Source organism: Kogia breviceps, chromosome 20 (genome assembly GCF_026419965.1).
Source record: "Kogia breviceps isolate mKogBre1 chromosome 20, mKogBre1 haplotype 1, whole genome shotgun sequence".
Classification (NCBI taxonomy): domain Eukaryota; kingdom Metazoa; phylum Chordata; class Mammalia; order Artiodactyla; family Physeteridae; genus Kogia; species Kogia breviceps.
In genome coordinates this window covers 12,055,541-12,068,631 of record NC_081329.1, presented here as the reverse complement: position 1 = coordinate 12,068,631, position 13,091 = coordinate 12,055,541, and the positions used below count along the sequence as shown (strand labels likewise).

Below are 13,091 nucleotides of genomic sequence, written 5' to 3'. Positions count from 1 at the left end.
CCAAAAATTAATAAATAAATAAATATTTTTAAAAATAGAGATTATTTTAAATAAATAAATAAACTTTAAAAAAATCTCATATAAAGAAGAAATTAATGACTATGCAGCCAAAATGGTAGGGGTAAAAACTTAATATAGAGGTCGGAAAAAATTAATAAAATGTTTAGATTTCTCCTAGTTTTTGTGAAGTGTATGGTGTTATAAAGTTTTAAAATTTGAAATGTATTGTTATTTCTTGTTTCAACCTATAGAAACGTTCTCTTTTGTATTCAACTTTGTAATTTTCTTACGGAGGCTCTCTAAATTACATAGACTTCCAGTTCCACAAAACCTGGATCCACGCTTGTTTGATCATGTGTGAATAGTTAGAAAAGTATGTCCAGTTCAACAACTGAGGACATACTGTGTGTAAATAGTATGCTAGGACTTGCACAGGCGTGCGGGGTGATGGTGGTTTATGAAGATTAATAGGATACGGTGCCTGCTCTCCAGACACTTACAGTTTCGTGGGGGAGACGGTTATATGTCTAATGTAGATGTAGCCTCCCAACAGACTGAGTGGCAAACGCCCAGCCACTGATGCCACCTCTTTCTTTAACCATCCACCTCCCAAGTTCTGGAAGTAAAAGCACATTGGCCATTATTACTTACTTAATTTATTTTAGCTGTGCCGGGTCTTAGTTGCATCACGCAGGATCTTCGTTGCGGCACGCGGGATCTTTTACTTGCGGCATGCAAACTCTTAGTTGTGGCATGCATGCGAGATGTAGTTCCCCGACCAGGGATCAAACCTGGGCCCCCTGCATTGGGAGCGCATAGTCTTACCCACTGGACCACCAGGGAAGTCCCAGCCATTTTTTTTTAACTGTTCATACATTAAAAAAAAAATTGTTTATTGGAATATAGTTGCTTTACGATCCAGCCATTATTAACTGACGTGGCTTAGTTCAGAGGACCATGCGCAAAAGCAACAGATGTAGACGATTAATAATCATCACAACTTTGCAGGGGCAACTGCAGGTGAGGGCTGTGGAGACAAGGCCATTGTCAACCTCCCCTGAGCTTGTCTCCGAAGGAGGACTTTGACTCACTTTAGCTTCTCTAGAAGATTCATGTCGATTTGGATCTAGCTGGAATTAGCCACAAAATTCTAATCAAGCCAAAATGTAATGGGGGTGAGAACAACTGAGAAGACTCAAGCTTATGTTGGGAAATTCGTTGCACTGAAACATCCAGTTGGCTCTTGGTCGCTCAGGTAGAGAGGAGTTTGGAAGAAATAAGGTAGAAAAGAGGTTTGAGACTGGATTCCTACTTCTACGCGAGTCCCAAAATGGAACCCCCAACTGTGGAGTCTGGAACTTTCATTTAATGAGAAGACTGAGGCCAGAGGATGGCAATCCTTGTGACACCCTTCTAAGGTACATACTCTAAATCTCGTTTTACAGAGGATGGAATGGGGCTTTATGCAGGTTGGCCCAACCCCAAAGCCCGTGTTCTCAACTTCTGTGCAATACTGCCACCCATCAAGTCTGTATCTGATGGTCACGGGACAACCCCATAAACTGAAAGTTTTTGAAATGATTACGGAGCAAAGGTTTTTTAAAAAGTCTTTGTGACCACCTAGAAAGGTGGGATAGGGAGGGTGGGAGGGAGGCGCAAAAGGAAGGGGATATGGGGATATATGTATACATATAGCTGATTCACTTTGTTATACAGCAGAAACTAATACAACATTGTAAAGCAATTATACTCCAATAAAGATATTTTTAAAAAGTGTTAGGGCTTCCCTGGTGGCGCAGTGGTTGGGAGTCCGCCAGCCGATGCAGGGGACACAGGTTCGTGCCCCGGTCCGGGAGGATCCCCCGTGCCGCGGAGCGGCTGGGCCCGTGAGCCATGGCCGCTGAGCCTGCGCGTCCGGAGCCTGTGCTCCGCAACGGGAGAGGCCACAGCATTGAGAGGCCCGCATACCGCCAAAAAAAATGTGTTAGTGCCGAAAAGGACCTGAGAAATGATTTCATCTAGCCCCCTTAATTCCCGAGGGGAAACCTGAACTTCTGGAGAGTGAAGTTGCTTCCCAGCGTCACACAGTAGCTTCTGCCAGCGGGCTAGGAATCGAGATGCAATCTCGATTGTGTGCCGGTCCCGGCCTAGAGCCTGAATTAAGGGCTAGAACCCAGGGACAGGCATGCTCATTAGGAAGAAAGTGTCCTTGGAGAGGGAAGGGATAAGAGGAGGCAGCCAATGACAACTCTGACATGTTATGGGTGGAATTGAGCCCCCCCCCCATTTATATGTTGAAGTATTAATCCCTAGGACCTCAGAATGTGACCTTATCTGGAGATAGAGTCTTTACAGAGGTAATCATGTTAAAGTGAGGTCATTATTGTGGACCCTAATCCAGTTGGACTGGTGTCCTTATAAGGAGAAATCTGGACACAGGCACATATGGAGGGAAAGCCACACAAGGAGACATAGGGAGAGGATGGCTCTAGAGAGAGGCCTGGAACAGAGTCTCCCCACACAGCCTTCAGAGGGAACCAACTCTGCTCTCACCTTGATTTTGAACATCTAGCCTCCAGAACTGTAAGACGATACTTTTCTGTTGCTTAAGCCACCCAGTTTGTGGCACTCAGTTATGGTTGTCCCAGCAAACTAATGCACCACAGACTTTGGGAAGCATCTGAGGAGGCACCGCGGCTGAAGGACCGGCAGGAGAAGTCGGGGCAAAGGACGGGCTGAAATGATGAAATCATGGGTGGGGAGAAGGAGACACAGGCAGAGATCTAAATCCAGGATTAGCAAGTGGAAACCCATACAAACGAAAGTGGAGTCCATTTTGTTTCTTTTAAATGGAGAGTCAAGATCTAGCAGATCTAGATGGAGAAGGGGGCCTAGGAGAAGTGAGCTGTTACAGAGGCCGCCGGGGTGTGGGCTGCCTCACCATCAGTGGACCACCGTGCAGGAAACAAGTACTGCTGCCACGTTCAGATGTTCTGGAGCCGTGAGAGAAGCCCAGGGGGAAGTCCTTAGGAGATTATCATGGAGTCAGCTGCAGTCCGCTTTGAGGTCTCCGTGAGCACAAGTTCACCAGAATGTAAGTACTAGTACACTTGTACTGTACTGTGCAGTGTACAAGTACACTTGCACGGCCTGACTATTATGGACGTGCTCTGGAGGCCGACTGCCTGAGTTCCCAGTGACTTTTGCCCTCACTAGCATTCAACCTCTCTGGGCCTCAGTTTCTGCATCTGTGAAAAGGGAATAATGACAGCACCCACCTCACAGGGTTATGATGAAGATTCAATTAAGATAATGTGTGTGAAATGTTTCAGTAAAAGTTATCTGTCATTACTAGAGGTGTTTATTATAACAATAATTCTTCTCCTGCCTCCAATTCCAAGCAGTACTAGATAAGAGCCCTCCACGCACTGCAGGGCACACGCGCCACTGTAACTGGGACCACCGGTATTAGAGGTTAAGGATACTGGCAGGCCACAGGTGCTAAGAGGAAAAATAACATTTGGGCTACGAGCCTGAAAAAAATAGCGTTGGCTTCTGAAAGCCCCAAATCGGCATCACATGCTCGCAGACAGAAGTCCTCAAAATCGCACAGCCAGGACTGAGGAGTGGACAGGCCACAAGAAGTGTCAGGTGAACACTGCCCTTGAGCGATGTCGAGCATGCGCTCTGCTCCACCTATACCCGGGCTCATCTGTCCGGGTTGCTTCATGTCCAGGGCTCTGCAGAAATCCAGAACAGAGCCTTCCCAGCCAGGGAGTGTGGCGAAACTCTATGTGGGGGCCGTAGGGAAACCAGGTTAAAAGGGGTTGCGCACGTCGCTGCCAAAGAAAATAGGAAAGGAAAGTCCTTGGGCCCCCAGGGCCCCTCCCTACAAAAGCCCCAGCCCTCCAAGGAGTCAGCGGGGCACGCGGTTGCGGGTGGAAGACGCAAAAGGGCGTTTCGCGGCCGCCGCGGCACCGCAGGCTTCCGGCCTGAGCCACCACAATTTGCCCCTTGCCCTTCCTCGGACACGTTATGAAATCCACGGCAGTTCGGACGACTAGAGATACGTGTGCCACGGGCCTCTCCGCGCCCTCCCGGCATGCGCGCGACCAGAGGGGAAGGTGAGCGCGCGGCGGGCTGGGCGGGGCCTGCTGGCGGGCCGGGCGCGGCACGAGCCCCCGCCGCAGCCTAGCTCCAAGGCGGCGGGGTCTGGGGCGTAGCCAGCGCACGCAGCGGCGGCGGCCCCCTTAAATAGGATCCGGAGGCGGCTTGGGGTCAGCAGTGGGCTGCGGTGACAGCCGGCGGTGCACGGCCGAGCCTGTGGAGGAGGTGAGTGGTCCTGCCGCGGGGAGCCGCATCCGTACCCGCTGCGGCGCCGGCGTCTCGGCGGGGCGCGGGGCTGAGTCTGCCCTGCCGGCCCGAGCCCAGGAGGTTGCGGCCGCAGCGGAGGCACGCGAACAGGGCCTCGGCTCGCAGGGACGTTCCGCTTTTCCGGCCTCTGCCCCGCGGCTCCTCGGGTTCCCGCCGCAGCGGAGGCCTCCGGGCCGCCCTAGCCGCCGCCGCTTCCTGGGCCGGAGCCGGGGATGCCGGCCCGCAGCGCCGCGCGGGCGGCGCGGGCTTGGGGCTGGTGCACGGCGTGGTGTGTGTGACGCGCGCCGCCGGACCGGGTCCTTGTTTGTGTGGCGGTGGGGACCGGCCCGGCGGGAAGCCGGACCCGGAGCTGCAGATACCAGGCGATGATCCCGCGGGGCCGTGACGGTGCTCTCTGGGCCGCGGCCTCCCTCCTGCCCCCGTGGCGGGGGTTCAGGCGCGCTCGGACCGCGCGTGGACGCATCGGAACAGGCGGTCTCCCAGTCTCAGCGTGACGGTGGCCCCTGCGCGCAGCGCCCGCGGGAAGGTCAAAGGCAGCATCAAAAGCCGGTTGCCACCATGTGGAAATTCTCGCGGTGCCTGCAGAGGAGTGCCCATATCCGCTGCACATGGCCGTGACGGAGTCATTTAAAGAGCCTGGCATGTTTTGAAATTAGGAAGCAAAAATCATGTTATCTATTACCTTGTAGCCTAGACGGTGACTTGAATGAACACGTGCACGAGAGCCTAGAGACAGATGCTCCTGCTAATCAGTGTGTACGTTAGAACTGCAAACTCCTTCCCCTCCCCACTCACTGTCAAGGTTATGGAGCTTAACTAAGACCATTATAAAAGTGCCCTTGCCTTTGAAAGTTCAGACTTTTAAGCTTCTTGTTGGTGCAGGAATATACAGAGTGCCCTAACGGTTAATATCCTTACTTTTATTTTTGACCTTTGCTTATCATAAGAGAAACTGGTTAAATTTCACAGTTTCTGACACAAATTTCACCTGTGATTATCTCAGTGTAAACAATTATTTGCTTAACACTTACAAACAAAAACCCAGTCAAAGCCTCTGGTTTGATTCAGCATTTTCAGATGGAGGTGGCAGGTTAGATTGGCTTAAAACTTAAGGTCTGAGTTGACAGTCTGGTTGGGTGGGCTTGAGAAGGTAGGACTTTCAAAGGAACCTTCGCTTGCCATCAGGGTAGAGCCAGTCTGGGAGACTTTTTTTCTTATTCTGACTCAACTGGGAGAATCCCTTCCCAGTATGAAACTTGACTCCTCATTTGGAAAAGACTGCATTAGACCAAAGTCTTTCACAGCTAAAATTCTGTGACTAGAAAAAGCAAACCCTGAAGAGCAGCACACTTCACACCTCCCTCCCTCACTTAAAATAAGATAGACGCATCATAGACCATGTGTTACAGATTTCTGTTCTCTGCATTTGCTGTAAAATGAAAAGACTTTTATTAAATCACCCTTCTCTCACAATTATAAGCATGTTGACCTATTTCCTTCCCGTCTCTTGTTATGCATAGTTTGGCAGTATTTTTATTATTGTTGTGGGCAGCCTGACTAAAAAGAATCTCTGGGCTTTTAAATTTGGGGCATTTAAGAGATAGATACTTGTGACAAAGACAGGTAGAGACAGGTGTCTATTTATATCTCAAAGATCAAGTGTTCATAACTGTCTGCTTCTGGTTGAGCTTTGGAATAGCTGACAGTGTACCGCATGCCACAGTGTCCTGCTTGATATCCAGGGCTGGCTACATCTTTGGTTTTCGATGTAGCTGTCTTGTGGAAGTTTGGAGGAGGGGCTGGGGAAAGATCATGTTGTTTTGTCATTACAGCTGGGGATTTCTCCTCTCTCCCTTCTAGTTTCACTTTCCTGGAAAGAGCGAGACTGTAGGAATAGTAGTAATTTCTAGATGTGATGCTCAGTAACCTTGGGGGAATAGATAATTTTTTAAGGTCGGTTGCTGAATTTATTGTGCAAATTTGCCACCTATGTCCATTATTCTTTTGCATTTATTATCTGTTATAACCAAATTCTGTCAGTGTTGACAGAATTAATCACGTTTTGTGAACAGTATTGTTTGGATGTTGCAATGCGTTTGACTCCTGTCTTAGAAAATACAAAAGAACATCCTTTAAGGCAGCTCAGAGCTGTAGTTATCCTAAGTCCTCTTCAAGCTCTGCTCTCTGACAGGCCGTGGCCAGTCAGGAGGGAGATCAAAGGTGCCAGAGTTTTTATTGAAGGTTATCGGTCCAACTTGATGTCCAGACAAACACATTAGAGTCACTTTGCTTTGATGCTCCTGCCTGGAGGCCAAGTCTCAGGGAACAGAGAAGGTGCCAGGGGTTGAGTTTGACTTTCAACGTTCTAGTACTTAAAGGAGCTTTGGAGAGCTTTTAAACAAACACAAGCCCTGAAGTCATAGCTGGACGTGATGAACTAGAAGGTAGAGGCAAACCTACCAGTGCTTGTGTCCGCAACTCCATGCCATTTGCTCGCCCCTTCCTCATCTAAAATGCTGAATGCCAGCTCTTAAAAAAAATCCTAGTTTGTGTTTTTGGGGGTTTTTTTTGTGTGTGTTACGCGGGCCTCTCACTGCTGTGGCCTCTCCCGTTGCGGAGCACAGGCTCCGGACGCGCAGGCTCAGCGGCCATGGCTCACGGGCCCAGCCGCTCCGCGGCATGTGGGATCTTCCCAGAGCGGGTTACGAACCCGTGTCCCCTGCATCGGCAGGCGGACTCTCAACCACTGCGCCACCAGGGAAGGCTCCTAGTTTGTGTAAGCTTGAGGTGATACATAATTTGTACCACAGTGACAAGAGAAAAGGGTCACATAATTTGAGTTTGGTTCATTTTTCTGCTTTCTCACATCCTAACATTTAGAATTTCTTAACTGTTGGAGGTGACACAGTTATTAGTCATAACTTTTGTGGAATCAAGAGGGAAGGGTGAAATATGACAGAGCCATCCCTGAAATTTGGCCGGCTTGGAGGGATGGCACTTTCTTTGGCCAAAAACTTAGCTGGAGGTGAGGACTGTTTCCCTGCTGCAGAAGAATACATTTGGCTGGAGGCCAGCGTCTTGTCTCTAGAATCTAAGATTTCAGGACTGGTGGCTCCATGTAGTTTTCAAGTTTTAAATAAAAATTTGAAAGCTGTCTAATTTCTAAGTCAAAACTATTTGCCTCAGAAAATCTGTATGTATAAATAAAATTATATATTTATATAAATACAGTATACAATGACATCATTTTTATAATATATACATTTAATGTTGTAATAGAAATCTATGCTTATTATAGAAAATTTGTGAACTATAAAAAATAAATCTGGGAGTTCCCTGGTGGCCTACTGGTTAGGATTCTGGGCTTTCACTGCTGTGGCACGGGTTCAGTCCGTGGTCGGGGAACTGAGATCCTGCAAGCTACATGGTATGGCCAAAAAATAAAAAAAACCCCAAAAAACAAAAACCTCTCTTCAAGAGATTGAATGTTATTAACATTTTCATGTATTTCCTTTTTGTGTTTTTCCAGATTTTTTTAAGCTTAAGTGTATATTTTTAATCTAAGATAAAATTTTTGATAATTTAATTTTAATCACCTAAGTTATATCGTGAACAATCTTTTTCATGTTACATACTATTGAAAAAAAAGAGTTTTGAAGGTGACTGCCTTATGTGGTTTATGGGATATGCCATAATTTATTTACCTTTCCCTATTGTTGGATATTTAGGAACAACTGTCTATTTCAGAACAGTTCACCAAGCTTCTTATATATTTCAATATATATATTTTTAAGTTTGGGCATGTTCTGCTTTAAAATTGTTGAAATTGACAATGATTTGGAAATTATTTTTATTAGTGTATGGTTTTAATGGACTTTTGGGTTCATGTATTCTAGTCAAATGCTGTTGAAATAAGGATTTCATGCTTTGGAAAGATAAGTGAAAAGAAGTTAGGGCATCACAGGAGGAAATGTGGGCTGCCTTTTGCACCATTTCCTCATTCTGGAGGGACTTCTGATAAATGTATTATCTGTCCATTTGCACACTTATTTGGCTGCTATAGAAGTTGGCACTTTTCCCGCAGGTTTATTGTGGGGAAAATGTCCATATACGTAAGGCCAAGGTGCCCTGAGTACCATTTATTCTTTTGTTAACCAGAGTAAAGAGAAAGTTCCTACAGGAGCTCGTTTCTCCCTCCAGGCTCAGCTGTCAGCTGCAGCGCAGGGCAGTGTCCGCTGAGTGGACAGGATAGCAGGTAATGACAGCTAATAGCGCCAGGCACTGTTCTTGGTGCTTCAGATCTGTTCACGCAGTTAATCCTCCTAACTACCCGGTAAGGTAGGTCCTACTTTTATCCATATTTTATGAATGGTAAAGGAACAGGTGCAGGGATCAAGTCTCCCAAACCAGGGTTTGCACCTAGGCAGTTTGGCTTCAGGGCCAGAGTGCCTAATGGCTTGGCTCTGCTTCTTGAACTTGAAGGGTTCTTAGTCCAGGGGGGCCTGGAAAGTTCTAGGTTAGCCAGCAAGACTGAGGACAGAGCTGGTTCTTCTTCCATATCATTGCTCCTTTGTCATCCCCTATCGCATTCACACGTGTCTTTACTACCAGCGGGCTGAAACTACAACAGATTTTGATTCAGCTCCATTTGGCGAGTGATAAGATCACTTGCTACACAGCTGTGACTTTCTAGAAAATTAAAGAGTAAAAGGCTTTGCCTGCCCTGGAAGTTAGTCTTGTTCTAGATCGTGCTGGAAACTTTTAATAGACAAGAGACTCAAATGGTGGACTTGCAGGGTTTGCCAGCACAGAGGTATAGTCCGGTGGTTATGGCCCCCTTTCCCCAGGACAGTTTTAGGCAGAACCCCAATCTATGAAATAAAAGCAGGGCTGCCGTGGTTTAAGGAGGGAGGGGTGGGAATCCCAGATCACAGAGACTCGAGAGGCGGTTGCTTCCTCGCCTCTGAGACACTCCGGCGCACCCCAGGTTCCCCGGGTCCCTGAGCCTAACTCACGTATCGCCCGATGCAGTACCTGGTACAGGAGAGGAGATGACTTACCCAGGTTACACAAACTGTGTTCCCCTCGGGCTGTGACACACGGTGGAGTTTGTTCCTGGGCCCTGTCCCTGTTCGAGGAGGGGCTGGACCTCGGTGTCATCCTTGACTTGTGCCCCAAGATCCTGCCCGTCAGCAGGTTCTGCTTATTCTGTACCACGCTGCCCAGCGCACACGCATTTCTTCCTTTCATCGTCCATGTCGCTGCCCTAATCCAGAGCCTGTCACCTCTAGTTTAGATGGCAAAAGTCCTGAGTTAAGAAAAGAGGGGGAGGATGATGACTCTTCCTAACACAGAGTTCGGATCGAATCCCTCCTCTCGCCCAGAAGCCTTCCCGGGTCCCTGTGCAAGGCCCCGAGTCTTCATGTGGCTTGGCTCCTGGGGGCTCCTGGGGCCTGGTTCCAACCTGCTGTTTGCCATGAGTCTCCCAAAACGCCACGAGCTGGGACTTTTGGAAAGAGGCTCTGGGGCTTCCCTGGTGGTGCAGTAGTTGAGAGTCCGTCTGCCGATGCAGGGGACACGGGTTCGTGCCCCGGTCCAGGAAGATCCCACGTGCCGCGGAGCGACTGGGCCCGTGAGCCGTGGCCGCTGAGCCTGCGCGTCCGGAGCCTGTGCTCCGCAACGGGAGAGACCACAGCAGTGAGAGGTCCGCGTACCGCAAAAAAAAAAAAAAAAAAAAAAGAAAGGAAGGAAAGAGGCTCTGGTGGCACAGGGTTGAACCAAGGCCTCTGCACCCATGACTCTGCCTTCCCGCCGACCCGCCGTCCGTGCCCCGGGCGAGCCTCCCGGGCCTGTGTGCCCACCGACCCCCGTCTGCAGTGCCGCTCCTTGTCCCACCCTCGCAGCACGTCACTCCGCTCTTCAGAGGCGCTTTCCCCAGAGGGACCGTCGCTGTCCTCAGACTCCACAGCGCTCACTGAAACCCTCGGCTGACAGCAGCTGGTGGTTAAAATGATGAAACACTCCCACTCCGCTTAGAAGACATCTGCTACCCCAAGATCCCTCACCCCTAGTTCAGAAACTGAAGGGCTAGCGCCTGGCCGGGGAGGCTCTCCTGAACCCTATTCTGGTGGTTGGCCTGCTTCTTTTCCAGTTGCTTGGTGCCTGACTGTACTGGTTATGCCGTGTTTTGAGCGCCCCCCACCTCACCCCACCCTTCCTTTGCCTCTTCATAACGCGCATAGAGGTCCCCCAGCCACACACTGAGCTCTGTGCATTTAGGAGACCTAGTCACTGTCGTTTCTGTGTTTTCAGCAGCGTTTAACACACGGCAGGCCTCGCTGCTAGTAAGTCCTTAGTGTTACCTGATGATTGATTGAGACCAGGAGACATTCAGATGGACACATGTCTCATAAACGGTGTCACCGACAAGAATGTTCATTTCATCGTTCCAGGTTCCTACGCTATGATCCTGTGCGAGGCTTAGATCTTGTAGCTGAGATCAAGGCGTTGAAAGTCTCCGGAGGTGCCCCAGACTGAGCAGCTGGCAGGGACCTTGCTGTCACACCGTCCAACCAATGAGCTCACCGGGGAGGGACCCGCAATGCAGAGGGTATGCCCGGCCGCCCGAGCAGGCCGGATGCCGCAGGCGGCGCCAGGCTGTGCTTCCCCTCCTGACGTGAGCCAGAGAGCAGCACGTCAGACTCCAGGGCCTCTCTGGAGGGCACGCAGGGACTCTAGCTGAGGTCCCGGGAGACCAGCTCTGATGAGCCAGGCCCTTAGCCTGCCGGGGGCCCTTGCCTAGAGTCTCCTTCTTCCAGAGCAGCACCCCCAGTCCGCTTGGCCTCGGCACTAGCCCGGGTGCCTGTGACCTGTGCTGTACTGCCCTCCCCAGAACGCTTCATTCCGTCACAAGGCAATGCGGAGTATTTTTGTCTCCCCCTGGATGGAAAGTCCGTGTGCAGCTTGGGCCGGCACTGTTACCCTGCGTCCTGGGCGCCAGGGGGTTTGCAGGCGCTCCGGTTAGCAGTTGTATTTACTGCTTCCCGTAGTCGGGAACTGACAGAGACTCTAGCCAGGCAGGTGGCAGAGAGGAGGTGGGGCGCTGGTCTCCAAGATGGGGTGCATGTGCCCCGGGTCAGGGAGACCATCTGTTAGGGTGCAGGTGGATATATTAGAACCTCTGTAGATATTTATTTTTTAGCTTTCTTTTTAAATTCATAATTGTACGTTTCATAATGTTCAGAAAATATTTGCACATGTATACAGTTTATAAATAAGTGCATCTACATATTAGGGATACATTTACTTATGATTTTTGTTGCATTATCAAAAGTTCAGAGAGCCAGAAGATTAACTCCTTCTCTGCCACCGGTGTGGCAGGACCCCTCCAAATACCATTTTTAAAAGAAAGGAATTTGTTAGTTAAGGGGGGATAGACACTGCTTTGTGACACTGGGTTGTGATTCGTGTCAAATTGGCCTCTGACTTTAGGAGAGCAAGGTTAAATCTGGAAGATTGTTTTGCCTTTGGCCAAAACTTGACAATGTAGAAAGAAGCATCTTTAGGACAAGGATTTCATTTTTTTCCGTTTTATTCACTCCTGTGCCTCAAGCAGTGCTTGATGTAGAGTGGGTGCGCTCCCTAAGTATTCTCAGTGTGTACATATGTACCTTTTTCTTGCATGACAATGAAATAGCATGCTGGGTTGCCCACTTCAAGTCAATATTTGAGTTGGCTTTCTTTGTTTAAACCTTTGGTCAGTGGCAGGTTACAGCATTTGTGCCCGTTTTACTCCTCTTAACTGAGTTCTCAAAGCTGTAGGATCGTAGAGCTAAAACAGGCCTCAGAAGTGTCACCTGAATGATAAGATGTTTGGGATTTGCTTTTAAATTGTTTTTTAAGAATGAAACAATGCTGACAAGATGTTGATCATTATTGAAACTGAAGCTGTGGTTATTATGGGTACATGGTGGCTTCTTATACTACCCTGTATACTTTTGAATAGATTTGGAAATTTTCATAATAAAAATTTAAACAAAACATAAAGGGAAAATAAAGACCCAAAACTAGCGTCACCTGTTCCAAGGAGGTACGGCCAGATGGGACAATCTCTTTTTTTCCCCTTCCTTCTTTTAAACACTGGGTCATTATTCTATAATCCTCTGCAACTGGTTAGATTCGTTTTGTCTTTAGCTCCCCCAGGGCTAATCACCTCTTATATAGTTACCTGAACTCTGGGTGTAACCCTCGCTCACCGAGGCCTCCCTCATCCCTTCTCACACAATGAGCTAAATCCTGCTTAAACCTTTTCTCTGTTTCTCCTGTCGCTTCCTGCTGCACCACTGAGGGTGTCCCCAGAGCTGAAATCTGTCAACGCTCAAAAGTGGATTTCTCCCAAGTTTGGGAGTAGCTGGCCTTGCTCTCTCTCTGGGTAGAAATCTGCCTTTTATTCTGTGTTCCGCTCACCTCTGCTTTCTTAGCCATTTCTCTGGCTTATCTGTCCCTTTGGAACCTTGGTCTGTTTTCAGAGGTGTGAGTACCTCTGCCCAGCCTTGTGTCCCCTCAGCCTCCTTATCCGGGGCACTGACATTTGATCGCTGCGACCTCTGGGAGCTGCAGGGCTGCCTCCTCTCGGGCTTCCGCGCCAGCTTTGCTCCGACCGCCGCCAGGCTGCTCTCCTGGGAGAGGGGAGTGTCGGGGCCTCTGGTTTATGTCGC

At 49.0% G+C, this 13,091-nt stretch overlaps 2 protein-coding genes across 4 annotated transcripts in view; one reads left to right on the top strand and one right to left on the bottom strand.

Annotated features, from left to right (window-relative positions):
* Positions 1-3,792: 3,792 nt before the first annotated feature.
* ACSL1 (acyl-CoA synthetase long chain family member 1) overlaps positions 3,793-13,091 on the top strand; it is a 64,990-nt gene continuing 55,691 nt past the window's right edge. Inside the window, exon 1 of one of the 3 annotated variants that reach the window (XM_067022472.1) lies at positions 3,793-4,124. In XM_067022472.1, coding sequence (XP_066878573.1) covers positions 4,103-4,124 — 22 coding nt within the window. In that variant the 5' untranslated portion in view covers positions 3,793-4,102. Of the gene's footprint in view, positions 4,333-13,091 lie in introns of all 3 variants that reach the window. The other 2 variants (XM_059049347.2, XM_067022476.1) reach the window with 2 other exon arrangements.
* LOC136793311 (uncharacterized) lies at positions 4,462-9,680 on the bottom strand. Its single transcript, XM_067022480.1, has 2 exons — positions 9,435-9,680; positions 4,462-5,010 (listed from the first exon to the last, which is right to left on the bottom strand). Exons 1-2 carry the CDS (start codon positions 9,622-9,624, stop codon positions 4,553-4,555), a joined length of 648 nt encoding a protein of 215 aa, XP_066878581.1. The 5' UTR covers positions 9,625-9,680; the 3' UTR covers positions 4,462-4,552.

Bases quoted from the DNA above. Each gene is read 5' to 3' on its own strand.
- LOC136793311 (XM_067022480.1), bottom strand. From the start codon at position 9,624: ATGAAAGGAAGAAATGCGTGTGCGCTGGGCAGCGTGGTACAGAATAAG. The intron at 5,011-9,434 runs GTAAGTCATCTC...AAAACATGCCAG, and splicing joins ACACAGTTTGTGTAACCTGG to GCTCTTTAAATGACTCCGTC.